The sequence below is a fragment of the Pyricularia oryzae genome, chromosome 1, assembly GCF_000002495.2.
Source record: "Pyricularia oryzae 70-15 chromosome 1, whole genome shotgun sequence".
Lineage (NCBI taxonomy): Eukaryota > Fungi > Ascomycota > Sordariomycetes > Magnaporthales > Pyriculariaceae > Pyricularia > Pyricularia oryzae.
In genome coordinates this window covers 5,247,450-5,274,034 of record NC_017844.1, presented here as the reverse complement: position 1 = coordinate 5,274,034, position 26,585 = coordinate 5,247,450, and the positions used below count along the sequence as shown (strand labels likewise).

The following is a 26,585-nucleotide window of genomic DNA, read 5'->3' as shown; positions in this document are numbered from 1 at the left end:
GGTGGCTGTGACTAGTCCCATCCCGAGGCATGATCTGGAGATTGGGCGTAGGGACCACGCCAGGGGCTATATTTTGTCTTTGTCACAATCTTGGCAGCGGAAGGGTTGCTGCATCGTACAACCATACACCTTGTTCACGGGGCGCCGGTTACTGCGATACTCGCTCTGCGTATGTGTGTGCTTGACGTATCCTAGAGAATAGTCCAACACATGCAGAGGGCATAGTCCAACTCTTCGTTTTCCTTTTGGAGGCAAAGTTCAACATAGAAACTCAAAGGATAGGTACGTTTCTTGACCAATTCCTCCTCAATTAACTTTTTTTCTTGTTTAAAGATCAGCGATCATCGCGGCTAAGAATAGCAACTACGAACACCTCCCAGAACCACCTGTTTTGTTTGTGTGGTCAAATATTGCAGATCTACGGCTATATTACTATAATTGTCCAACAAAAATTCCACAACAAAAACGCAAACACATCTGCCCTGGACCTGGTCGTATGCCATCCGTTTCCTATCCCGGCACACCGCATCGAAAGATAGCAACTAGTTCTAGTAACGACAGGACACCCTGGGATTGTGCCAGTGTCGCGTTTTCCATATGATCAACGCAAGGAACTTTAAGCTTCTTTTTTTGCTTCCCTCTTTGTCCCACAGGGTTGGAAGTTGACCCAGCGTGTCGGATACAGTGTACCCCCCCAATGTCTTCAAAGCTTGTCGACACATGTATGCTCCAAAAACTAGACGAAGTCCTTTTGCGACTACGGGCAAAGGGAGATGATCACATCAGCCGGGTAAATACTAAAGGGCCACCACATGGCCATTAGATTGGACCGACCATGCTATCGGGCTTTTCTGCTCATCTGGGAACAGGGAATCCAAACAATACATAACCTGTAAAGGAGCATGTCGACCACGCCACTGGTACGATAGCCATCTCAACAGTTCGTCGGTAGTGACCCGTCAGCAACCTCTGCTGAACCTCAAAAAGCCACCCAACAACCCATTTGACAGCTCGTCTGGAGGGTTCGTAAGCACAGAAAAACTTCGCTAGAGAAAATTTCGGATCAACATGAGCAACCTGCTCTCACGGCCAGTAAAGTAAAATATAAAGGTGAGCTGTGCTCGGGGCAACTAAAAACCTCCTTGTCACTCCCTCCTAGCCATGTGCTCAGAGACTTTTCACCTTGCCATGATAGGAAAAATACTCGCCCACTAGGGACTTGTCAAAAAAAAGCTCGATCCTTTTTTCAGCTCATGATGTAATTTGTTCAAATCGTTCCCAAGTTAACCTTTAGACTTGCAATAAGTTACCTTGTTGTCGGGATAGCAAATCCGAAAACGGCTAGTGAACGCGGAGATGGGTTTTCTCTTTGCTTTTTTTTTTTTCAAGAATTGCATGGACGACTTGGTGTGATAGCCCGGGATGTACCCCCTAGGATGGTGGGATGATTTGCTCTTGGTATAATTCGTAATGGCCAACCACAGCCCTGTGCTTTTACGGCGTTACTATGTGCCACCAAGTACTCGCGTCGTCCCTTTTAAGGCCATGCCTTGGTCTACTAACAAAACCCGCCCAACGACGCAGGAACCGACAGCGCCGGTTACTGAGCTGTAGCTAGAACCTAGAACCTAGAACCATTCGACAGCTCCCGGATTCAGCCCGTTTGAGAGTTTTGCAGTAGCGCCGGAAAGCTCCGTAGCGCGTGGGAAAACGGCTCATACATACCCACCGAGGCCAGCAAAAAGGGTCCGGAGTTCCTCCCGCCACGAAAACGCCATGCAGCTACGTTATGGTCATGAAATGTCGACAAGGAGATTTCTCCCAAAGAAATAGCCTCTAGTGACAACATCATAGTATCCTAGAAGAGGTGCTTTCCGAATCGACGTTATAGATTATTGAAAAACCTAGCCGTCGTAATCAGCATATATATGGCCTTTGGCACAAAATGGATTGGAAACATAATATAGTATCAAGAGTGTTGCAGAAAGCCAACACTTAAGTGCTAAACAAAAACAGAATAACATGAAATAGAAGATGCTGCGAGTGCGGGCAGTAAACTTAAAAACAAAATGCAAAACAGTAAACTCCTCAGAAGCCGCAATGTGCTCGATGCATCAAGACTCGTTATATGTGTCCTTGTCCCCATGATAGGTAGCACCGATATTGCTCAGCCCATCACGCTGGATTGGCTGAGCCAAGTGGCCACTCCGGCCTGGTATCTATTCCATCCTCTACTCATGAACTCCACTGTGTCTGTTTTTCCACCTGAAATGCCAAGGTATGATGTAATCGTCGCCGTTGGCACTTGTCTCGCCATTGAACCAATAGATGTGTTCAGCTATTGTATGCCGGAAACCGCTTGCTGGAGTCTGGGCCCAGCCGGCTCATATCGACAAAAAATACTTTCTCTTCATCGTCTCTTGTCTCTCTTAAGCCTTCTCCTGTACGATGAGAGGCACCGATTTCGGCTTGTTCTTGATGTTGCTGTTGGTCCTTGGCCGCATGACTGCGTCCTGTGACGACATTCTCCTGTCGAGAGCGCGCTCCAGCTTGGCACCGAGGGCAAGCTTGGACATGTTGGCCCACTTCTCTTCGCTCAGGACGACGCGCTGCTTGGATAGCGCCTTGTTCTCCATTCGGTCGAGGCCCTTTTCGATGTCGCTGATCTCTGCGCCGGCAGAGTCGGTCGTAGGCGCCAGCGAGGGCGCCATGGTGCTGTATGTGCTCATACGGACCGAAGTACGGGCCTGTTGTCGGGTCATTTGCGAGGCAGCCGGCGGGGCGGCAGCGGGTGCGATGGTGTTAGCCATGATGTGCGGCACAGGGAAGTTTGTTTGGTCCGTCGGGTGAGGCAGAAGATAGACTGTGGAGAAGCGAACGACGGAGGGGTAATATATTCTCAAAGCAACCAGGTGAAGTCAAGCTAGAGAGGCTGACTAGGTTGTCGGCAAATAGTATTGCGTGCCGGGGAGGAAGCGGAAGGGATATACAGGTCGCCGACAGGTGCGAACAAAAGCTAGAACTAAGGTTGCAAGGATGTACAAGGAAGATGTGGGATGGATGAGTGTGCGGGTGTACAATAGACAAAGAAGGGATACAATGTAAAGTATGGGAAAGTGAGGTCGCGTGGCCTTGGCAGGGGAAGGGAGACAGTGTAGGGCCAAGAAGGCTATCTACATTCCTTGCTGGAGAGATGCACGTACCGATGGGGCCATAATTGGGCGAGCGGATTCCAGTGACGGCGCCATTGTATATCTTGACGTTGTAGTGTTTTTTTTTTTTTTTTTTTTTTTTTTTGCTGGACCTTGTCTCCCGAAGATTCCAAGTATCCCACCCCGTCGCTGTGGGTGGATGATCAAAACCTTGGTTGGAGCAAGATGGGCCGAGATCAAAATCCACCCCGTCAATTGGCCGAGTTCAGAGATGGATCACAGGCTCTCGGCGTAGAATTGGTCGAAAAGTTCGCCGCCGGCTCTGGTGCTCTTATTTTCTCGTTGCTTCCTTTTTAGAGTTGGCCGGACATGCGAGGTCAATCTTTGTCGATTCAGACGAAACGTGTGAAGCAAGTGAAGGTCGGAGTTCGGGTGGTATGGAATAGGGCCCAGCGCCACGAGGCAAGGAAAGGACCGGACTGATCTGTTTCTCTCCCTCTCTCTCTCACTCTCTCTCAACCTAGACAGCGGTTGACATCAACAGTGGCAGGGTTTGATTTGACAATTGCGGGACCGACTAGAGAAGAGGCCAGTGAAACGACACTATTCTGAAGAAATTGGCGATCCTGATCAATGATGGACGGACCGTTGCAAATGTGAACCAGGAATTGGTTGGGTTTAGTCGGCGTCGTAGGAATTTGAAATGGGGTCGGAAATCATGAAAGGATGAGGGTGGAGTCGTCGGGCAGGCAGAATTGACAGGCTCCGCCCCTTTGCCTACAGTTGATCAAGCCCCTGGCATGTCGTACGCAGCCGCACAGACCCCACGGCTACTACGGTACAGTGCCTAGCGCCGCAGCGGAAAGCGGGGTCCATCCAAGGCGATGGCTAAAATTCAGGCAGGTACCGTGGTACGATGCGTGGGAGAAAGTACTGCAATTGACGCACGACCATTACGGCACTACGCTACCCTCGACCATTTGATGACAGCTTTTCACGCTTTGAGGCTAGCAGTCACACTCGGGATGGTTCATTACATCGAACGATCATGCAGAGCTTACGAGCTAGTGGGCTATTTTTGTTCTTATATAGGTTAGCAGAGTGAAATCGACGGGTAAGTGGAAGAAGGTTTTGCGCATGTAATGTACGTTACGTAGGTAGGGAGGGTACCCTGCCTTACCAACCTTGAAGCTATGCAAGCTTACCTACCATCTGGGCCTACTACCATGCCTACCCTACGACGTACTACACACCGACTGTACAGTAGGTACCATACATACAGCACGGTGAGCTGAATTTAGAGACCAAACAGGCATACAGGACGGGGTCCTAGAAACAATGCCACATGGGCATGAAGAAACAATACTACCTAGCATGTAGATCACTGGTAGAATGGAGCAGCTGATTATGATGGATGAAACAGATACGAGATGGGTATAATATACCTTTGATATACTACGTTACAACTTAGCGGCAGTATGTTTATCATACTTTTTCTTTGGGTGAACAATATTAGCATTGTGCTGGCGGGGAAACAAATTTCTTCAACTCTAGGTGGCTTGTCTTGCCTGTCTGGGTCAGCCAATCTTTCCAGGTTGAGTATTGGACGACTCGCTATTAAGCACGTTCCGTCTGAAAGGTCATCCATCCAAATATGCAGGTTAATCGGGCAAAAGGCTATTGACTTTTGAGAATATTTGTGACACGCCTCATACTACGCAGGGTCGTAGTAACATCAGGCCATCACGAGTAGACCGAGTAGCGAAAGTGCACGACACCCTGTCTGCATCGCCCCGGGCCGTCTCCTACCTACCTAGCCATGAGTTTTTGGATGTCTTGATTCGTTAATCTGGCCGGAGCTGCCGAAGTGGCAGCGGGCAGCCACGTGTCGCACCGCACAGCTGGGGAATACGCAGTTTGAGGGAAAGCAAAAAGCAAGAAAGAAGCAATTGTGATGGCGGGAACTCTACAGTGAATTCTGCATCGGTACTTTTACAGATCTAATTCCAGCGAAGAGGGGGAGGGGTTTGTGAAGATTGCCAAAAGCAAAACCTGGAAAGTGAAAACTCGAACTGCACATGGACCACTTTCTCCATGGCAGGAAAATTGTTTCCCTCATTTCGGCAAGGTACCTAAAGCAGTTAAACCTAACCCACCAACGACAAAGTACCCTCAATCTTGCCGTCGCTTCGGAGGTGCCGTTCTCCATTACCCATGACTCCCTTGCTTCACACGTGGCTTTGTTGCGTTGTGATAAAAAGGGAAATTCCGACCCTGGCACTCCCTGTCGCTTGGAGTTTGTTTCTGCCTGATATCGACGTTGGGAAAGTGCGCCCTTATCAGCTGTACCTGCTTTTTGCAAAGCCCTGCATCACGCCGGGTCTATCTTCCCCTCATTCAATTCAATTCGCTTTCTCTATCGCTACTTGCAGTTAGCTGTCAAAATCAGATTACAAGCTAACGCAACCTTTAACGCGGCAGAGAGAGAGAGAGAGAGGCAAAGAGAAAATTACTCTGCTTGTAGCTGTGCGCATAGACCCGCCGGAATGAGCCCTGGTTTCCACGCCCGAGAGCAAATTCTTTTGCACCTACGCTGCACACTAAACCAAGAAGTTATCAAGTTCCTCGGATATTAACTGCACAGGTTATAGAGGAACAGTTGATTTTCCTGCAACGCCCGTCCAGCTTGGCAACCCGCCTGGAAGTCCCGGTGAGATTCCATGCATCTCATCTCTGAGAAGCCGCGCTTAGGACACTCAAACAAGGCACCACAAGAGGGCAGGCTAGCCAGCTGCTTCACTTTCCCCTCCTTTTGTCGAGGTAGCGCCGCCTGCGCCCGTCGGCTTATTTCCGGAAACATTACGTGGTGATATTCGACCGACATAATTCAATCGGAGGCATATCTCTTCTGGGACCAATCATTCCAATCCATCACTTCAGCTGACAGTACCTTCTCATGTGAGCCAGACTTTTCTGGACTTGTCTGGGCTTCTCCCAACCCTTCCAGCCCGAATCTTTCGGAATTCATGCCACCAAAGTATGGAGGATCTCGCAATTACATTCAACCCTCCCACTTGCCGCCGAGTGGAGCCGACACTTCTGCTTCTCCGATCTTGTACTCGGATTCCCGTGTCATGCATTCAACATTACCAGTCATGTTTACCCTTTTTTTTTCCGCGGGGGTTGAGTTTTCCATGTTTGACAACACTGACGCCACCATCATCATGTCCTCATTCGCTTATCGACCGACTGACTTGCATTTGTCCGACTTCCCGACCCCGATTCGGTTGCCTATTTCGCTATAGTACATAGCCAACTCTATTTCTATTTGGCCACTTCATCTCGATTACAGAACAAATTCTCAGCCATGTCTCCATCGATCGCCCTCATGGCTCCTCCCAACCTCCGATACGTCCCCTCTTTCAAACATACCTGTTCCTAGCACCACTTGTCCTATTGTTGCCAAGCGGCCTCGCAGTTGTGGCAACAAATATGCTCGCACTGAACGTGGTTACCCTCGATGATCATAATGCAGCTGCACCGCCCGGCTTCATTCCACTCCTTGCCGCACCAGCAGCAGTTCCAGCACCGATTCTTGGCCTCGAAGGGGCAGCTCTCAAGCGGGCATTTTGGCACCAGAGGGGAACTTGCCGCTGTCATCGGGCTACCCGCGAACGACGGTGGGGTCGGGTAAGGCAATGACTGCTGTGTCAGATTCTTGCACGGCTTTTTGCTGCTGGACGAGGAGGCAGAGGATGCGGATGACTTGCCTCCGCTCTTGCCGTACGAAGACTTGGATGCCGATTTCGACGACGATTTGGACGATGAATGTTTGTTGCTGTTGCTGCTGCTGCTACTGCTACTGCTGCTGGACTTGCTCTTTGTCGCGTCTGGGCAGTAGACGGTATGGGTGCGGACGTGCTCGCAAGGGAGGGTATAGTTGATCTGATGACACATCCTACTTGGTTGAAGGCTTGTATCTCCAATCTGGAACTCTTTGTTGCTATTTTGGGTAATCGCCGCTCGAGTGAGTAGCTATTCTGCTCATGCGTCCTGTGCCGCTGTTTGATCGGGCCAGAGCCTTGCCGTCTTTGGTTGCCGCCCTTGTTCCTCGACCTAGAAGCCGAGTGGTAGGCTCAAACTGAGCTTGAGGGTTTTGCGTATATGGGTGAATATGTGGATGATCTCCTTTTTAATCAATTCAGTTATGGCTGTCTGATGCGATTTCCTCTGTAACTCTGATGGACATCTAACTCATGCTCCGATAAAAGTTCTCAGGGCGCACATGATTTCTATGGGTGTGGAATCAATGTGTTAATGCGTCGATGCATCCTCATCTGGCGATCTCCTCGCTTTATAGTTTGGGAGATGTGGTATGTTCCATGCTTGACGACTATGCAAGGCGTTGCCTCTCGAGAATACGAAATCACATCCTCGCGTATGCTCCCTGGAGTCTTGGCTAGCTGTGCCATTGACATCCTCGGTGGTTCAGTCAACCACTCAACATGATCCCGATATATCCATTTCCCACGTTTTGTGTGGGAACAAGACTCGGGAGACGACAGAAACAACACCTGGATAATAAAAAAATACTGATTGTCCGATTTTGACCATTGGGAATTCTTATGTGGCATCTTCTCCCCCATTCGTCTTCTTTCCATCACAGAAACCCACCAAGTAGGGGCTTTTTCGGCATTTGACTATAGGTCTGTGTCTCAGTTTCCCGTTGGACAGGGCAGTCTGATGGCGTCTCCCTCACGCCGCAAAAAGGGCAGACAGCCCGGAGGAGAAGGAGGCCCCATGTTGAAAGCAAAGGCCGAAAGGAGGATTCAGACCATCCGTTGTTCCTCGACCGATCACAAGCGCGGCTTGCGAGGTGCCCTGGTTTGTGCCCCTAAGCCCTTCTTTGTGATCTCTACTCTTTGGGGCTGCAGTTTCCTTGGCCAAAGCCATCATTGCATAGGACGCGGCGCATCAATCCCTGATCAGGAAATTTCGGTGTGTGTCACTCGGTCAGATCTCCCCGAGAATCGCCAGATCCGTGTCGCGCCGAATGGCCTTTTTTTTCTTGTCAAGTGGGATAAATTCCTGTAAACAATTGTTCAAAGATTACCTCTTGGCCGTTGCACAAACGATAAACCACATCCCGCGATACAGCCTTCCTGACAGGCAACCCTTTTTTTGTAGCCTTTTGTAGCCATCCCCATGTCTTGACGGGTTGGTGGCTTGACTTTTTCCCATCATGTCGACAGTGTGATCTATCTGATCACTAATCAGTTCGAGACTAACAGATATGCAGTCCGAAGCTGAGCAGCCCTGACCAGGGCGCCGGGACGATGCGCCTGGATCCCGATCTGGTTGACCTCAGGCGGGAAGCGGGTTGCCTGATTTTCTTGGTGATGCGTCTAGGCGAGCAACCCCTGAAGCTGACCGCATCCTCGTCGACCTTGACGAAAACAGGTTTGACTGCGATGTCCTTGTTGTCGACTACTTTGCTAGCGAGGACAATACTTGCTTGATCTCATACACTCAATAAAGATCCGAAAGTCTGCATCTGACAAAGTTAAGCCATCAAGAAAGTCACTACTCTTGGCAAGATGAGACATCTTAGCATCACTGCGCAACCCAATCTAAGGCATCTGCATCCTGCCGCCGAATCTGGTACCACCTCAGAGATGACCTGTCATACTGGGCACCCTAAGCACTCAGCTTCGGAGCCGAAGAGCGGGCCTCTATAGGGCCTTAATAGATCGATAATCGCAGATTGTTGTCTTCGATTTGCATCGCACACCTGTTTTCACTGGTACTCCTAATCGGGTATGACACGATGCATGATCGCCGAGTCTATATTGGACCCAATCTCAGTCAGATCCGAACAGAAAATGGGAAAGAAATATGATGTATTGATGACATTATTTCCCGGTAAAAAGATCAACAGGGGAAAGTAACAAGGAACTGGGATCGGGATCGGGCAGGGTGGTGTTGTCTCACCGTCACACAAGGAGCCTTTTTCAGCTCTGATTTGTGTCACACCGCCGTCGTCACCGCATTCGGGAAAGCCAACCGAACAGGGGGTGATAAAAGAAGAACACCCAAAGGAAAACAGGGCCTATACATGATTTTGCCTGCAAGAAAACAAAAGAAACCCACAACCACTTCCCCCGACCTTCCCTCCCGATCTCACTCCCTCCCACCACTTCCCTCTGAATCGCCACCACCACCGCCCACCGGATCAGCTGTGCAGTTCTCGCAGCAGGTGTGGTAACAGAATGTATCTGGGCTCTTCTTCATCCTGTGCCTGCACCAGCGGTACGTGTTGCCGCCACGCCCGCAGCTGCAGCACGCCCAGCGCCCTCCCAGATCGTTCAGGCGGCACAGGCCCGAGCCGCACTCGGGGCTGACGGCAAAGCAGCCGCCCGCCATGCAGGGGTCCGCCAGGTCTACGGAAGCCCAGGGGTCGTGGTGCAGGTCTTCACATGGTTGCCGTTGCTGTCGTCGCTGCTGGCCGTCTTGGTTGTCATGTGTGGCTGTTGCTCCCTGTTGCCGCTGCGTCGGGCTGGAGGTGGTGCTGGTGGTGGCTTCGGTTGCAGCTGGGCAAAAGGTGTATTCCAGAGCTATGTCGATTGGCCGGGAGCAGGTCGGGAGGTGGTGGTAGTGCACGTAGTAGGAGGTGCACATGGTGATGAGCTGGGGGGCGATGCGATGAGGGCTAGGTCAAATAGATCCGGGATGGAAGCGAGCTGGGGACGCTAGTGGCTGTGTCGAAGGGCCTAGATGAGCCTTTTTTTTTCTCCCGTTGGAACCACTTTACCTGAAGCCACTGTTTCGCGTTGGCCGGATAATGGGCGCTAGATTCCGGTGGTTCCAGATGTCTTGAGTGCTTCTGACAAGTCTGAGTAACAAAAGGACCTTTGTGGTGGTGGCCGAGTTGGACTCTCCCGCTGGCCACGTTACCAGCCTCTTGACGTGGCTGCTGTCCCGGGCTGGTCTTGGTAACGCCGGTATCCGATGAGACCTGGTCAGTGATGGCTCCGGACCGAATGGCTAGCTCCCGGAGCTCAAGACCGGATGTTGATGAGAAAGCCGGGGTCAATGTCCGTCCAGGGATAGTAATTACCGGATGCAGAATCGCTTATGCCGAAAAAAAGCCCAGGATGTAGTTTCGGCTCCCGAGAAGAATTACACGTGGAGTAAACTGGGAGACTATCTTGGCAGGTAAGGATGACAAAAGTTTATCTCGCAGGGCGTGGTTTATGCTGGCGGGAGAGCTTGACCTCTGCACAGATGAACTTTGGCGTTTAAGCTTGTCAAGACGTCGTTGGCAGCTGACTTGAGTTGACTATGTATGTTTGTATACTATTTGTTGTGTTTTGTTGTGTTGGTAATTCATCATGACAACTAGCCGTTCTGAAAAGAAAAAAGCATCTCATGCTCGAGTATTTATATTTCCTCGACAAGCGTTTCAACTCTGTTAAATGGAAAACATTTGTATCCCAGATTCCAGTGCATTCCAAACGATGCTGACATCCCAACGCATGAATCCAGGAACGGCGTCACCCCAAAAGGAGCATAAACAAAATGAATAAAACCCTGGGTCTGGACGTACGGCTCTCACCATATCTGAAGCCATGGGAAACACCAAAACGCAGCCCCCTTTTTTCCCAACCCCCCCTTCTTACCATCCACGAGGGTTAGTCGAGTTACAACCAAACTCATCGTCTTCCACAGTCTCTAGTGTGTACACAAAAATTTGCTATTCCAGGGGGGGGGTCAAGAGAATAGGTTTAGACATTTACTCTTTTCGAGTATTTTGGGGTTGAACTCGATACGTGCTGAAAAACAAGGGTAATTAAGCCATCCATCTCCTTTCATCTCTCGATGACCTCGGAATGGCCTTATTTTGGCCATCTTGCTGCCTCAGCCGCGTGCCACTATTGGTTGCTATTACCCGTTTGGCAACGCTGCGGCTGGCAGGGGGCTTTGAGCCGCGCAGCCATCTCCCACCTGGCGCACACGTGGGTGACATGCCGAAAATATGTGTGCCTTTTTTTTGTATACAATGCAACGTCATCTTCCCATATACTACTCGTTTTCTCCGTTTTGGCCCTTGTGGGAGGGCAGACAAAGGATAACGAGAATATGGGTTGAGTTGCGACAAATTACCTTTTGCGATTATCCATTGGTCCCTCCCATCAGTTGCAGGGTAGTAAGACATTGCCCGACATGCTGAAGAACAAAATTGGTTTTTGTGGAATTTAGGCCAGGACAAGGTAGTGGTAGTGTTGAAATCCCGCGGGATACTTGGTATACAACTGCGTGTTCAAGATGAATAGCTAGGATCCTGTGGACTTGAAGCTAGGTAGAAGAGTTTGTATCGGTAATCTCAGCTCCCAATTGACGGATACTGTCGAGTCTTCCCAACATGGTCTGCGGTGCCATAGCATCCGTATGCCGTATTCGTTTTCTTGCCTGTGTCCTACGTGTGACGAGAATCTCCTGTCAACAATTTCTGAACCGGATACAAACACCCATATCAATGCCTTGAGGAGAATGACATCACCCCTTTTGAGAGAGCGAGAATAATGGTTTCGTATTCTCCTGGAGCATGAGTTTGTGGCACATGCGGCCTGCGTCGTCTGCTTGTCGTAATCTGGATTATACTCACGGTATGAGCTCAAAATGGACACATCCAAGGCCTATTATTGGTACTAATTTACTGCCTTTTATACTCTGGGGTAAATAAAAATGACTGTAATAACATGCTGTTGAACAATGCAAAGCCAAAAGCCAGCTCGTACATGTTTCTTTTCACCCGTCGTATCCATTATACTCTATTCGTCCCCGGCAAACAGCTCCGATGCTGACATGAATAATCACCGGTCGTTGAAAGGCAGGCCCTGCTGGCGTTTTCGGCGCCACAACGTCTTTTATTCCATGGGCGCACATGGTTTGTGTTTTGTGTTTTGATGTGCCACAAAGTCTTCCATATGTTTTCTTTTTTTTCGAGAGCCTGGGTCTAGACTGAGCCCACGAAACACCATGCAATCCTCCACGAGATGCCCTTATATGTAGAATACCTATATACACGAGCAGACATGGGCCGGGCTCATGGCAGAGGGAGGGTGTATACATCTTATCAACTAGAAACTCCGCGCTCGCTTGATGAAATCCGGGTAGTGCGCCTCCGAAAGACAAAGTATATGCGTGAGAGCAGGAGGCTGGGTTCGAGAATGATACATCGCTCTTTTTTTGTGGACAGTAATAACCCATGCGGCGAGGGGGGAAAGCTGCCAACATGGTGTTTTGTTCCGGTTGATAATTACCAGTCTAAGAAATATGGAAAATGAAGGTTGGGTATTGTTTAGCTGGGCTAATTCGTACAATCGATATTAATTCTGAAAGACTGTCCAGCTAGCTTTTTTTTTTGGCTTGTAGTTATCAAGTTGTTAGTAATGCAGAGTAAACACTTTCTTGACTTGGCTATTTACTAAATTACATACATAAAAAAAAACCAACAAATTAGGTGATTAGCAAGAAAGAAATATTTGTTTGCGATCTGATTGAAGACAAATTAGGTCAATGAGGTTTAGCAATACGATTGATGCTGCCCTGGATCACCAAAAGGCGGAGTGAAGTTTGTCCACCAAAAATGCAAAACGAATAAACAACCACAAGGCGCCGGAAAGTTGACTGTAGATGCCATTTTGGGATGATGATATTCATGCGTCATTCAACAAACCAATTACATGCTATGTTAACATCACCTCAGTAAACGATATCGTAAACATGCCTTTTTTTCACTCTTGCCAATCTTTTCCGGACGCGTGTGCAAATACCAAACATGGTGCTGAGGCGAGAAAACTGCTCTGGAGTATCCCATCACTGCCGCTGCTATGCTTTCAAGGGGCCAACGATATATGCCTCACTGTTTCCAGCCCGCACCTTTATTTGCTATTCATGCGTGTAACGCCGCGGGCAACCCGAGCACATTCTGCCCGGAACCATTCTTTTCCAGATGTAACTCCAATATTTGCCAGCCGAGCTGAGTATTTTATTCAGTTTTGCCCGTGGTACGAAGTCGATGAACCAGGGGAGACTTGACAAAAAGAAACCTTTCGGCCATAAGCGGACGAGCAAGCATTGCCACAGTCAGCCGTATGTGGCGGAGACTTGCTCTGAGACACGGCCATTCATCACAAATACGGTTGGCCAAATGAGATTGAGAAGAGAGACTCGGATAGGAATTCCTTTATAATGAATACCGCGTGAAAATGACTGATAAAAGGGGTATAAACGCCCAGGCACCATCGACATGCCATCTGGGAAACCAGCCATGTTCTCCCTGGATAAGCCAAAATGCGCCCGATCAGTAATCCAGAGAAAAGAACCATCGCAACAACTTGTTGGAAACAGAAGGGAAAGAAAAAGGAGTTGCCGTAACGCCAATCCCATTGTGCCCAGAGAAAGTGCTCCCATCCACTGCTAAATCTTCCGACAAATATTGTGCACACCGCAGTTCCAACGTATGCGGAATCCAACATCAACTTCAACAAGAAGGCCTGGTCTAGAAGATCCGAGACAAAGCCCTGAGAACAAAGGTGGAAACTATCATGACCAACCCTACGACAGAGAATAGCTGCATCACCTCCCCTGGCCACCTGGGCCGAACCTCGGTCTCTATGTATGCATCGTCTGACGACTTGGCGCCCACAATGGCCACCTTGCTCGATGGGAACCGCCCGTTGGTGAGGTACTTGTCCATGAGATCGTCCTTCTCGTACCAGCGCTCGCGCATCCACTCATCGAACGCCTCTGGGGTGTCGAGCGGTATGTCGGCCACGCGGAAGCGGCGCCAGTGAAAGTTGACAGACTTGGGTGGACGGCCTTCAAAGTACGTGCTGGAGAGGGTAAAGTATTGCTCGCCAAAATCACCTCGACTGCAAAGCCTGTTAGCCAAATGTACAATATACATGAATTTCGATGAGTGGACGAGAGGACAAGAATGAAACTTACGGTATTCCCTCATATGCAACAGTGCAGTCATACAAATACTCCACCGTACCCTTGAGCTCACTCAGGATGAAGTGCATGCCGGTACTGCGAGGAAGCAGCATATGCTGTGGATTCTTGACGCCAATCTTTTCGGCCCATTTGCCGGATTTAATCTGGCCGTTCGCGGATGCGTTGGTGCCCTCGGGAAAGAGAAGCAGCCACATGGGATTTAGGGAACGGCCGGCCGAGGCGCTAGGGTCGGCGCTCGAGGTCTTGAGCTTCTGGAGGCGGTGGGCCAGGCGGGGCTTGTCGACGGCCATCTTGCGCGACATGAAGATGAACCCATAGAACATCATTCCGGTGCCTATGACGGGTATGTACTTGAGCGACTCTTTAAGGATTATGTAGATCCAACCGTGCATCTGCGGACTGTTGGCGTAGGCCACCCACCACAGGTATAGCCAGTCCGTGTAGAGTTGGTGGTTGGCGATCATGACGAGCCGCTCCGGGAAGGCGAACTCGACGGTGCCGTCGGGCTTCTGGCGGATCTGACCGTCCATGGAGTCGTCGCCACTGATGCGGATTATCGTAGGACCCCACCACTTGGTCATGGTCGTGATGGTGATTCCAAAGTGCGCCTTAGTCATGGACATCCATGAGTAGTACCAGTCGCGGTTGTACCAGTAGAGCGGCGCGCCGATGACCTGGGTCATCAAGATGGTACAGACGCATATGGCAAAGTAGGACACAAAGGCAAGGCGCCTAAGGATCGCAACCACGCGACCATATTTCTCGTCGCCGGCAGGGTGCTCCTGCCGCGGTTCTCGTCTCTTTTCGCTCTTGATTTCGTTCGAGGATGATTTGGGCTTCTTGAGGCCGTGTGTATCCGGGGACAAGTAATGGTCGATATGCGGCTTGGCGACGCGCTCCCGCAGCTCGGCCGCCATCGCGCCGGGGGAACAGGTAGGGAGCTGATGCCGGTGCGATGGTTGTTGGTAAGGGATTGCGGGGTTGTGGGGTTCGCAGAAGGTACAGAAAGCCTGTCGAATGGGACCCAAGCTCCCCAGAGGCTGGCTGCAGTCGGTCGTGGCGGAGGTACGTGTTTCCAAAAGGCTAATCCGTACAAAAATACTCCCAGCGAGCCACTGCGTTGTGGAATACACAATGAGTTGCAGAGAGACAGGCCGAATCGCTGCAGGGAACTGTCGAACTTTGGCCCAAAGAGAGTGAGCTTTGCAACGAGGCGCAGCACCCAGGCAGCAGGCAGGTAGGGTGGGCGGGGGCCCGGGCGTCAGTCAAGGTCACTCAAGATCAGACGACCGGCGACATTCTGATCGCAGTTGCAACGGTGAAACTGGGGCGAAGGCCTTCTTTAGACTGGGAGTTTCTGCATCAGTATATGCTTGTATTCATACCATCCGTTTGTTTGAAATGCTGTAGGTAGTTACCGAAGGGAATTGATTCAGAAACATAAATACCTAGGCTCCTATGTCTGTCACAAGACGGAAGTAGCGGGAGCTTGTGGATCAACGTCTGGTTCTTTGTAGCTGCCATTAAACCAGGTCAGGTTTAGCACCTACTTTAGCACCTTTGGGTTCGTTTTAGGACCTTGATACCAGGGACTGGACTAATGATGTTTTGACAACCAAGGGCAGCTTGCTTGGACGAAGAAACAAAACCCACAGTTAGTTTGGCAAGTTTTAATCTAACCGCGGAAATGTGATGTGACAAAATGACAGCTTAGTGTCAACGGTTCAACGGTAGTGAGTTCATTGCGTCTATTACGTCGTCTTGCTATAAGTGGCTAAAAGTGCCTCGCTTGTTAGGTTGGCTGACTGTGTTTGGGCTTGGTAGCTGTCATGATCGAGTTTGCTGGCATCACAAGACAACCTAAGCCTCCATGACTGCAAAGACCCATAAAATCGAACCCACTGCATCAGATCTCCCGACTGCGGCGTCGCATTCTCATCCAAAACTGGTCAGAGAGCAGACGACTACCGAATTAGATAAGCCAGTCAGAATTGCGCAATTTATGTGAAGCTTCAGGACATGGCAGCATTGTACTTTGTACGGAGTAGCACGCTGAGAGTACAAGGTTCGCGCATCCAACTAGACTAGACTAGGGGCTGGGCTGGCGCACATGTTAGTGCCTGTAATGCAAAACCCACGCGCCGTGAACACTGCTCATGGTTGATTGATCCAGACAAACTTGAGAGAAAGTAGTGATGGCCACCTGCAAGGTAAAGCGAAACAAGGACAAAAACGATCAAATCTTTTCTAATAGGTAGTGCAGTGCAGTATACCATTCTCACAGAGACGCCAGACGAAAAAGAAGTCAGAAGGTGGCTTCGGTCGGGTGGGCACCCAGATTTGGTAGGGGTTCGCAGTTGGCAGTAAAAACCAGCTCTCGCCGAAGCTTGCGCACAGACGTTGTAGCCAAGATGTGGGGTCGAAGCTCACACCATCGGCAGATTCTCGACATGGTCCAACAATGGTCTTTTTTGGCGAGAGCTCAATCCATGCCCTTTTCAACATCAATGGCGCCCAACACTCAATAAGGGCATTCACTTCATATGCCATGCCCGGCAATATTGAAAATGGCGTTACCCCTGAGGATCCCAGGGGCTTTACGATTTACAGTCTCGACTAAACTCCGCACAGCCGTCCCATCATCGTCATGGACGAATCTTCGACACGGCTGGGCCAGCCGCAACTTTTCAGCGACCGCCCGCCGGCGTGAAATTCTCGACGTCTCTATGCTGCCGGATCGCATCGTCCCTAGATACCAGGAAAGCCAAGCGTCATCGCTCCTTCTACTCCACTGGCCTCAACCTCCGCGGAATATTCTCCTGATTCCCAAGTTGCATGCGCCTCAGGTCACCCTCTCTGCCGTCGCCTTCGCCAAGCACCTGCACAGCAACTACCCGGACCTAAATCTCGTTTTCGAGAGCCGCATCGCCAACGCCATTCACGAAAGCCTACCGTTCCCCATCTACACGGCCAGCGATGCCAGCAGCACCCATAGCTTCCCCAACAAGATTGACCTCGTCACCACCCTCGGAGGCGATGGCACCATTTTGCGCGCCGCTAGCCTCTTCTCCCTGCAGGCCAGCGTCCCACCGATACTATCCTTTAGCATGGGCTCCGTTGGCTTCCTGGGCGAGTGGAAGTTTGACGAGTACAAGCGCGCCTGGAGGGAGGTCTACATGAGCGGCAGCGGCGTCGCCGTAGAGGATTTGTATGCACCCCACACCCAGACGGCCGCCTCGGGTCACGGACCTGACGCGGCTGTGTCACGCATCGGCGAGGATGCCTCACCAGTGAGACCACCCTGGGGCTGGGAGCGCAGCCCGGGCAAGTCCATGGGACCTAGCCGGACATCCAAGATGCTGCTCCGTCACCGCCTCAAGGTCGGTGTCTATGACGAGCACGGCGTCAACATCAACAGCCAGCTCATCCCCACCTCGACGGCTCAGCCCGGGTACAGCCAGGCGCCGCCATCCCTGTCCTCGCAAGGAGTCTCTTCCCCGCAGCCACCACTCAACGCTGGCGCCCCGCCTGCCATACATGCCATCAACGAGCTGCTTATCCATCGCGGACCACACCCGCACCTTGCCATTATCGACATCTATCTCAACAACCATTTCCTGACCGAGGCTGTCGCCGACGGCATCCTGATCAGCACCCCGACGGGCTCGACAGCCTACAGTCTCAGCGCAGGCGGCTCCATCATCCACCCGCTCGTAGGCTCGCTTCTAATCACGCCCATTTGCCCGCGAAGCCTCAGCTTCCGGCCGCTCGTTCTGCCCCTCAACACAAAGGTCTCGTTGCGCTTGAGCGACAAGAACCGCGGCCGTGAGCTCGAGGTTAGCATCGACGGCAAGCGCCGGGCAGGCGTCGGTATCGGCATGGAAGTCCACGTCGAGGGCGAAGCTGTCGGCCGCTCCGCCGACGGCACCTGGAAGGGCGGCGTGCCCTGCGTCATCCGCGCCCCTGGCAAGGAGGTTGAGGGCGTCGCCGACGACGACGACGGCTGGGTGGGTGGCCTAAATGGTCTGCTCAAGTTCAATTACCCGTTCGGAGAAGCGGGGCATTGAAGAGGAAGCAATCTTGAGAGGCGGATGGAATGTTCAAGAGGAACAAGACGACAAGGAGAGCATGCAGGTTATGCGCTGTACAAAGATACCCCCCAATTGTAAATTGCAAGGAAGGATTTCATGTTCTGTATGTTTCCAGAGAAGCTAGGTTTCAAGCTATTCGGGTACGTTTTGGGTAACCAAGTTTCCTTTACAAATGCGGCGTTTGGGTCTGTATTTAAACACCGCCAATGTAGCATAGCACGCGAATGCAATAATTCCGACGATGAAACTTGTGTGGGAGTGGTATCTACAACACTAACGCCAACACAAACCCCTTGTGCCCTATTCCATCACGACGCAAGTCATTTGAGAATGATTCGGCCTAACAGACTAACGGAGAAGCTGGCCATCATTGGTCTGAACTAGGGAAACGAATTGGTCATCGTCAGGTATTACAAGTACTACCGGAGCAATGTCCTGAAAAATACATCCACACTTGCACAGCGAGCGTCAATGTGAACAGAAGCTAGAACTTGATTAACTCCTCAATTGACCCCAAAGTCGAAATGCCATTGCGCCTTGATGATCCCTTGTTAAGAAGTAGAAATCGTGTGTCCCATCATGCTGATTCATCTCCATGGGGTTTTGCTTTTTTGGCTTTTTTTGTTTGTTGTGTTCAGTCCAAAGGGTATGCTGGTATAGAGCCTCCCCTCCCTCCATCGAGGAATACCTGATAACAGAGACAAAAGCCTTTTCCCCTATCCCTATGCCTTCCCATCGCAGGTGAATGTTTTGCAAATGTTTCCCTTGAGCCGCCGCAAACCAACCAGTCTAATTGAAGAGTACGCGAAAATAACAACATAAAAGAGCAGATCACACAAAAGCCTAGTAACCGTAGGCCTGGAGGGTCTCTGCCGTCTTCTTGTCGACGTTCGCGGTCTTCTTCGACTCGCTGCGCTGGCGAGCGACCAACTTCTTGCGCTCGTAGTAGGCACCAGCCTTTGCTTTTCTCCGCTCCTCCAGCCTGTTGCCATGGTCAGTATTAATGCAATTGAGAAGTGCGTGGTGAGACACCATAGAACGGGGGCGAGGGCCATTGCTAGCCAACGCCTTGAACCATTCATCCCTGAGAAATTCACATACCTGGCAACAACGTCCTGGTACTTCCAGCCAACCTCGTGGCTCAGACGGCCGACGGTGCAGTACTTGCGGCCGGGCTGCAGTCTAAGGACACGCAGAGCCTGGGGAACGACCATCTTCTTCTGCTTGTCGTAGGGAGGGGGGACACCCTCGAAGACCTTAAGGCGCTCAAGGGCGGCGGTTCCGCGGGCAGTCTTGTGGGGCATCATGCCACGGACGGCCTTGTAGAAGACGCGGGACGGGGCGCGGAAGTGGAAGGGACCACCTCGTGTCGGGTTGTAACGGGTGATCTTGCGCAGGTGGGCGTGGTACTTGACTGTATATCCATTATGTCAGTCCTGACCGTTTAGACTAGCAGATGAGTAGAGTAGTGACTGAACAGTATCCAGTCCCCAATCTCTTCTGCTACCCATGCCAACTCCTCGCCATGCTCTCGTGCTCGTGGATCGGAATGAACGTACGCTTAGCGCGGAAGAACTCGCCAGAGATGTTCAGGGCCTCGCAGCGGACGACAACGATCTTCTGGCCCTCAAGCAGCTGCTTGGCGACAATGCTGGCCAAACGACCCAGCAGATGGCCCTTGCCGTCGATGACGACCTGACAAAACAAGAGACGAGTTAGCAACTCGGTCCAGCATTCCTCCTAACCAGTCCCGCCATCGGTCTCATCGCCATGCATCTCTTCTGTTCGATTCGGTTTATAGCTTTCGGCGTCGGCTAGTCGATTTCGTGCGGTGCGCAAAACGGGTTGCAGCACCTTGGTTCGTTGCGTAAACAGCGGCGTCCATGATTTCCGGCAGAAGCCCCAGAATTGCAGCCCGGTTCATGCACAACCGATCCGGTACAAGAAGAGACGCATCGCGACGGCCGCCTCCAACTGGTGCAGACGTGATATAGGGTTTGCACTCACAACCGACTCGAAGCTCGACATTCTGGCGGTGGTATGTGGGAAAGCCGGATATGGAGAAAAAAGAAGAAAGAAACCAAACCTCGTGTCGGCTACGAAGTTTGTTGTTGCCCAATTACTTTACCTTTCGGGGGCGGCGTTGTTGGGTGTGAAGTTCCGTTGATGCTCGTCACCTAGGGCAAAATTATTGCTTGTAGTGTTGGCCCGGCCGGTCAGTGTGATAGGGCTCAATCGGCCTGCGGAGGGGCCGATGATTGTGAATGCCTAAGGCATCTTAGGGTTTTGAGTGGAGGTCAGCTGATCCAGGATGAAGGAGCGCGGGGTGATTGCGACGGATGACCCCACCTTAAATTATACACGATTGTTGGTCATGTGTTGCAACCGCTTGGACCGATTCTCTCAGACATTGTAGCCTACCCTGTACAACCAGCCGCTGATCATCCCATCTGCAGTAATCTGCAATCAACGTTTCCCGACGGGAGACGACCTCGAGCATGTAACCAGCTGGCGATAAATATTGACGGGAAGGAAGACTCTGGAAGCAACAGAACCACAGACTGGGACGCAACCAAGGACAAACGAGCTCGTAAGAGACACTAAAAGTTACAATCGAACAGGAGATTATTTTGTAGTCTAAACATGAAATGCAAACCGCCGAAAGATGCCATGACCATGAATCCGCAATTGTTGTCGTAAGGAAATTGCCATGAATACACCAGGCTATACCAAGCAAGTCCGATGTCCCTCCTTGAGAAAAAGATGTGATTTCTCATTATTTCCTAGCCTCCATAGTTTTCAATCCCATACAGCTTATCATTTGGCATCGGGAGAGTACTTGTCTACCGGCTTGAGCACTTCTTGCACGTACTTGACCAGTTCCTTTCTTCTCATCCTGATGCTGTCGTCGCCGCCCGTGTCAATTTCGTCCAGTTTCAGGAGCACCTTCTGGAGCACCGTCTCGGAAATCTTGCGGTACTCTTCGACGCACTTCTTGGGATCATCCGGCGGGTTGGACACAAACTGCTCGCACATCGGCCGCAGGGTCTCGTCGAAGCTCTCTTGGATCTTGTTGAGCTTGTCCATGGCGCTGTTGGGCGCAGCAGGGATTAATGGGGGCCTGGGGACGGCGATTGTGGTGCCAGTGGCCGGGCGCTCTGGCGACCGCATCCTGCTCACGGATGGTGCCCGCTGCCTCCTCTGATCTGGCTCGGGTGCCGACAGTCCGACATTGGAGCTGCTCTCGCGTGGGCTAGGGTCCCGGTGCTTCTTCCGGCTGCGCCTGCTCTTCTTCTTCCCGCTCCTGCTATCTGTGTCCTCACCCTGCACCACCACTATCTCCTCGCTAGTCTCACTGCTGCTCCTACCGCCGCCGACGTCTTCGTCCTCGGGCAGCACAATCATGATTTCGCTCTTGTTCTTGACGCCGTAGTTGCACACGGGCTCCTCATCATCCTTCAGCTGTTTGCCCTTGTAGTACATCCTGAGGTTGTTTGTTTGCCTATTGGAAAGCTTCATAACCAGCTGGGCGCGGTCACGGACGTCGCCGGCGATCAGTTTGCCGTCGCCGATAGAGTAGGCAGGGAAGTGTTCCGGATAGGTGATACCCCGATGCTTGATGAGAACTATGTCATCGTCGGGTATCTCGAGGGAGGGCTCGGAGCGACCCATGCGTTGGTTGCTTGAGCGCGGATCATAGTATCGCGATCGATCAATGTTGTGATTCTCGAGGTCTTGAGACGTAATGTAGCTAAAGTCCTCGTCCATAATATCAGGCGGCTGCCCATCGTGGCCTAGGTTCGAGGCAAAAGGCGAGATGGGGCCTCGTCCACCGTACCCGCCGGACCAGCCAAATCGCGGTCTCCTGTCCATCTTGTCGCCGGATTTGGCACGCGCTGCCACAGTGGGTAGCGCCCCTAGCAGTATAATGACGGCAAAGGCCCCAGAAAGGGTGGCCGGCGAGATGGGAATACCGGTTGTAGTGTGCAAATACTCTGTCAAGTTCTGGAGAAAAGAAGTGGCTACGTTGACGATATCGTTTGCAAATGCACCCGTGGATGCTAGAAATCCTTGATCGGAAGCCACCTTGACTAAATTTGCCCTCAAAGAGGACGCAAACCGGAGCGGTTGTTGTAGTTTTGGTGTTGGGCGTGGAGCTGGTTGGGCAGGTGGACTTGAGTGACTGCGGCACTTGTCGTGACTTGATTTTTACCCGTTTTTTTCTTTTTTTGATTTTTGGGGTGTCCGGGGTCAAGTCACCGTGGGATAGCAAAAAACCCGTTATGGGTGACGAAGGCGCTACGGGTGAGACTGACGAGGGGGCGGAATACACCAAAACAGACCGTTTGGGCAAATATAGGCACGTTAAGCAATCTGTGCTGTCCTGTTGGATGGCCGTCCGTGGGTTAGTGGCGGGCCCGGGCTGGCGCAAAAGGCGAATCGGCGCAGGACAAAAAAATGGTACAGCCAGAGGCTGTCGATTTTTTGTAACGGCGATTTGGGCACAGCTGATCAGCACCTTGCAGTAATGGTAGAAACCTGACTACTCCAGGGATCTTTTGTCGGGGGTTTTTCTGGCTGCAGGAAAGCGACGGGGAATAGGCGGCTTGAAAAGTTGGAGTGGTGCTTTGTTAGGGTGGGTGGATGAGTGGGCTTTTTTTTTCTTCTTGCAACCCAACGACCACGAGGCTACATCTGACGTTGATTTCAGCCAAGACGCCTTACCTCATCCTAGGTAGCAGTACCGGTAACGGCTGATTATCTCCTTCAACTCAAAAACGGTAGTGAATTTAGGTAATCTCAACGTTTAATTGCTATTTACCCGATTCACGTTGGTTTCCGCGCCCTTGGTTCTTCATGCCTAGGTTGCCCTGTGGTTCATTATCTCCATTTAGGCTTGAGGCTCCTATTTCTCTTCTCTGCAGCGTACCCAGAGCGTCATTGGAAGATGTGTTTTCGGTATTTCCAAACAAACCCATGTCTAAACTGCCTAGACCAGACCGGTTTATTTCTAGTCTAGGCGACGGGTTCTTCCGCGAGCTTCCGCATCGCAACTACCAAAGAGAAATGTGGTCCAATCGTCTCGATTAACTCTATATCAATGCTACCGGTATTCGTGTCACTAGAACCACGCGACCCATACGTTGAACGGAAGAACATCACACACAGGGATACGGTGTCGCTCTCTCTGATGCATTGCACGTCCAGGAAACCGTGGCATTAGGTAAACGATGCGCGACATTTGCTAATGAGAGACCCCTCGGTCCAAGATCATTGTCTGCATGACTCGGGGTCCCCATGTGGGACGCTGCGTGAACGGTGATGCAACCATCCGAAGTCTGAACTTTTCTTGCCACGCTGTGGGAAAGTTCGGAGGGTTAGGGGTTGGACTGGGTTAGGTGTTTCTGTCAGCTTGGTCGATTTGGACAGGTTAAGGTCATCGCAAGGGATTAGTAACCTGGCGTGAGAAGTTAAAAAGTTTGCCATGAGGCACCACCAGGATTGACAAACGCATGCAACTTAAAACACCCCTCCGTATCGCGAATGATTTGTTATCACCGTCATCAGCAGCTCAGGAATGGAAGGGTTTCTGCTCCGGCGAAGATTTCCAGATGCTTGATAATCAAACAAACGCGAGAATTGGAAAGTACCTTGGTAGAGAATAATATGCAGGTTGGCTTAGCAAACTGAAGCAGCACTTGAACCACAAAGATGAAATCTAATATCGTCATCCCAGCATTGTGGCGGGGCTACGAGCAAGCCTATAATATTGTGAAATACGCGTAGAATGCGCGTTGCGTGAATCGATGATCAGTTCGAAGATGAGTTGATTTAATTGACAATTACCAACTCATTCATACACGTGCAAGGGTGACAAATCAAAGCTGCACACCTCCAAGCACTACCACCCCGTCTCCAATTGCACCATCGCCTACAGCCACACTCCAGTCCCAGGCGCAAAACAGTAAACGTCAAGGCCGAAATACCGACGTCAGAGACTCCATCCTTGCTATAAAGCTTCGGCAACCCCTCCACAAAACCCCAAAACAACTCGCTCCGGCGCATCGGAACGTTACCCACACACATGTCTACTTTCTTCCGTCGTCTATTTTACACAACAACGCCCGCCATGTCTGAAGCAGCAAAGCAAAAGGCTCAAAAGCTCATTGACGAGAACGCCGTTATGGTGTTCAGCAAGTCATACTGCCCCTACTGCACCGCCACCAAGTCGAAGCTCAAGGATATAGGCGCAAAGTACAACGTCCTCGAGCTGGACCAGATTGGTAAGTTGGACTTACTATTCTCCGTCATATCAACTTTCCATCTCTGTCGTCTCTTTCATCTTTACTAACGCACCATCGCAACAGATGACGGCAGCGCCATCCAGGATGCACTTCAGGAGATCACCGGCCAGCGCTCGGTTCCCAACATTTTCATCGGCCAGAAGCACATTGGCGGCAACTCGGACTTCCAGGCACTCGGCAACTCGGAAAGCTTGATCAAGGCGGCAGGTGCTTTGTGAGAATACCAAAAGCATTGTCTTTTGTGCAGCACACATTTCAGATGTTGTGTTACCCATAAGCATAGAGGCTGAGACTGTTACCGGCGATAGGAGCAAGCGTGCGGGTAGTTCGTCGCTGTGAACTGCGCAGGAATATAGATCTATAGTCACAATAACCACAATAAACATACCTAATCATACTTGTGTGTTCAACTACAGCATGCTCTTGTTTTTTCAAACCTTGCAACGTTAACATCGAGTAAATTCTCCGCATCTCAACGTCGCGAATCTTGTCTTGACCAACTCATACACTGAAGATATTTTATCGAAGTGGATGTGTCCAAGATCTTGCCGCCCCCTTTCTGTGCCTGAAAAGATCCTGGTAATGTTTTACATGCACTTGCTGTGCCATTCTACTCCTGTACAAATGGTAGTTACAAAACCTGGGCGGCAACAGTGCCTACCGGTCTTTCGACAAATTCCAGGACGCCATCGGCAATGCTCTTCCTCGCCGGTTCGCTGGCCACATTCTTGCCAGCCAGGTAGTTGAGCCACAAGGCACGCGAGACTCGCTCGTCGTCCACGGTCCCAATGACCTCTCTGCTCTTGCCATCATCATACACCACCCTCAGCCTGCCGCCGTCCTCGCGCGTCAGCAGCAACTCCTTTGACTTGGGTACCTTGCCACGGTTAAAGAGCTGACGGAAGGCGCGCATCGACTCGCCAAAGGCGTCCTTGTCCGCCTTGACCAGATCACCACCGGCGTTGCTGCCAGCCTCATCCACAAGTTTGTCGGACCTGGCCTGGATGGCGCGCACGAAACCATCGCGCAGGTGGTGGAAGTCTGTGTCGCGCACCGGTAGGATGCGGAAGGCGGAGCGGGCGGGGATGCCGTCACGCAGGAGCTCGTTCCAAATGGCTTCGCCCTCGACGGGGTCGAGGAGGGACTTGTGCAAGTCGCCCTTCTCGCCGGCCACAAGGGTCGTCGCAATCGGGTTCACGCGCTTGACGAGCCGGGACTGCAGGGCGGCAATGTCGGCTGTCGCGATGTAGAAGCCCACGACATAGACATTGATCCCGATAAATGTTACGGAGCGTGTGCCCAGGCCGACGAGGGTGTACTCGGTCGTCTGCTGGGTGGAAGGATTTACCACAATCGGAGGGGCGAGCGGATCGGAAGGCGCCGATGATGCCCTGTTCTCGGATACAGTTGGCAGATCTATCGTCCTTGGGAAGAACTCGACGGTTTTGTTGCCCGTCGGCACGAGCTCACGACCCTGGTCGTCGTGCAAGACGACCTTTCTGTTACTGCCATCGAGGAGGGGGTCGCTGGGAGGAAGTGTCGAATCGAGCTTCGCCGGTTTGTTGTCGATGGCCAACTTGAGCTTGTAGGCCGTGTAGATGAACGATATGATACCGGCTACAGCACCTGCGGTCAGGAAGGTCCGGCGCATCTGATTGTACTCATGGCTCTCCTGGGCAAGGCGCTGCACGTTGAGTTCCTCCCTAGCGCGGCCAGGGGAAGCTCTGCTCCGGCGGGAGAAAATGGTCCGGCTTTGCGGTAATTGCTGGCGTCGCGGCAGCGCCCGCAGGCAGCGTGAGGCTGGTTGGCGCAGCATGATGCAACCTCTTCAAAGTGGAAATTGCTGCTCAGGATGGAATTGAGCTCGGAGCTGATTTTGGGTTGACATTTTTGCATCGTATGAGGCGCAGACGTCACCGCGTTCGGAGCGGCAGAAACGACAGCACTACGGGCCGGGGGGCTGCCAAACGCCAAGCTAAAAGCCCCACAATGGCAAGATGCATGCATGCTGTACA

The 26,585-nt window shown here is 51.5% G+C and overlaps 11 protein-coding genes across 11 annotated transcripts; 4 read left to right on the top strand and 7 right to left on the bottom strand.

Moving 5' to 3' along the window:
- Positions 1-1,802: 1,802 nt before the first annotated feature.
- On the bottom strand, positions 1,803-3,848 carry MGG_05454 (uncharacterized protein). Its single transcript, XM_003710269.1, has 2 exons — positions 3,204-3,848; positions 1,803-2,747 (listed from the first exon to the last, which is right to left on the bottom strand). The coding sequence occupies exons 1-2, from the start codon at positions 3,246-3,248 to the stop codon at positions 2,430-2,432; spliced, it is 363 nt and encodes a 120-aa protein (XP_003710317.1). The 5' UTR covers positions 3,249-3,848; the 3' UTR covers positions 1,803-2,429.
- A 2,534-nt stretch (positions 3,849-6,382) lies between these two features.
- Positions 6,383-7,109, bottom strand: MGG_16364 (uncharacterized protein; the record flags this gene model as incomplete). Its single annotated transcript, XM_003710268.1, has 3 exons — positions 6,383-6,443; positions 6,585-6,605; positions 6,655-7,109. 3 exons carry the CDS (start codon positions 7,107-7,109, stop codon positions 6,383-6,385), a joined length of 537 nt encoding a protein of 178 aa, XP_003710316.1.
- Positions 7,110-7,830: 721 nt separating this feature from the next.
- Positions 7,831-8,472, top strand: MGG_16363 (uncharacterized protein; the record flags this gene model as incomplete). Its single annotated transcript, XM_003710267.1, has 2 exons — positions 7,831-8,150; positions 8,452-8,472. Exons 1-2 carry the CDS (start codon positions 7,896-7,898, stop codon positions 8,470-8,472), a joined length of 276 nt encoding a protein of 91 aa, XP_003710315.1. The 5' UTR covers positions 7,831-7,895.
- An 860-nt stretch (positions 8,473-9,332) lies between these two features.
- Positions 9,333-9,830, bottom strand: MGG_05452 (uncharacterized protein; the record flags this gene model as incomplete). Its single annotated transcript, XM_003710266.1, has 1 exon — positions 9,333-9,830. One exon carries the CDS (start codon positions 9,828-9,830, stop codon positions 9,333-9,335), a length of 498 nt encoding a protein of 165 aa, XP_003710314.1.
- A 163-nt stretch (positions 9,831-9,993) lies between these two features.
- On the top strand, positions 9,994-10,725 carry MGG_16362 (uncharacterized protein; the record flags this gene model as incomplete). The annotated part of the gene is made up of 4 exons (XM_003710265.1): positions 9,994-10,010; positions 10,059-10,153; positions 10,313-10,367; positions 10,698-10,725. The coding sequence occupies 4 exons, from the start codon at positions 9,994-9,996 to the stop codon at positions 10,723-10,725; spliced, it is 195 nt and encodes a 64-aa protein (XP_003710313.1).
- Positions 10,726-13,305: 2,580 nt separating this feature from the next.
- Positions 13,306-15,954, bottom strand: MGG_05451 (1-acyl-sn-glycerol-3-phosphate acyltransferase 2). Its single transcript, XM_003710264.1, has 3 exons — positions 15,623-15,954; positions 14,166-15,521; positions 13,306-14,089 (listed from the first exon to the last, which is right to left on the bottom strand). The coding sequence occupies exons 2-3, from the start codon at positions 15,089-15,091 to the stop codon at positions 13,717-13,719; spliced, it is 1,299 nt and encodes a 432-aa protein (XP_003710312.1). The 5' UTR covers positions 15,092-15,521; positions 15,623-15,954; the 3' UTR covers positions 13,306-13,716.
- A 946-nt stretch (positions 15,955-16,900) lies between these two features.
- Positions 16,901-18,649, top strand: MGG_05450 (NADH kinase POS5; the record flags this gene model as incomplete). The annotated part of the gene is made up of 2 exons (XM_003710263.1): positions 16,901-18,219; positions 18,613-18,649. The coding sequence occupies 2 exons, from the start codon at positions 16,901-16,903 to the stop codon at positions 18,647-18,649; spliced, it is 1,356 nt and encodes a 451-aa protein (XP_003710311.1).
- A 46-nt stretch (positions 18,650-18,695) lies between these two features.
- MGG_05449 (60S ribosomal protein L16) lies at positions 18,696-20,479 on the bottom strand. Its single transcript, XM_003710262.1, has 4 exons — positions 20,273-20,479; positions 19,825-19,960; positions 19,367-19,679; positions 18,696-19,247 (listed from the first exon to the last, which is right to left on the bottom strand). Exons 1-4 carry the CDS (start codon positions 20,291-20,293, stop codon positions 19,109-19,111), a joined length of 609 nt encoding a protein of 202 aa, XP_003710310.1. The 5' UTR covers positions 20,294-20,479; the 3' UTR covers positions 18,696-19,108.
- A 270-nt stretch (positions 20,480-20,749) lies between these two features.
- Positions 20,750-22,862, bottom strand: MGG_05448 (BAG domain-containing protein). Its single transcript, XM_003710261.1, has one exon. It carries the CDS (start codon positions 22,136-22,138, stop codon positions 21,083-21,085), a length of 1,056 nt encoding a protein of 351 aa, XP_003710309.1. The 5' UTR covers positions 22,139-22,862; the 3' UTR covers positions 20,750-21,082.
- Positions 22,863-24,057: 1,195 nt separating this feature from the next.
- MGG_05447 (glutaredoxin-C2) lies at positions 24,058-24,988 on the top strand. Its single transcript, XM_003710260.1, has 2 exons — positions 24,058-24,549; positions 24,634-24,988. Exons 1-2 carry the CDS (start codon positions 24,351-24,353, stop codon positions 24,786-24,788), a joined length of 354 nt encoding a protein of 117 aa, XP_003710308.1. The 5' UTR covers positions 24,058-24,350; the 3' UTR covers positions 24,789-24,988.
- On the bottom strand, positions 24,816-26,482 carry MGG_05446 (uncharacterized protein). Its single transcript, XM_003710259.1, has one exon. The coding sequence runs from the start codon at positions 26,384-26,386 to the stop codon at positions 25,202-25,204; it is 1,185 nt and encodes a 394-aa protein (XP_003710307.1). The 5' UTR covers positions 26,387-26,482; the 3' UTR covers positions 24,816-25,201.
- Between the last annotated feature and the right edge of the window lie 103 nt (positions 26,483-26,585).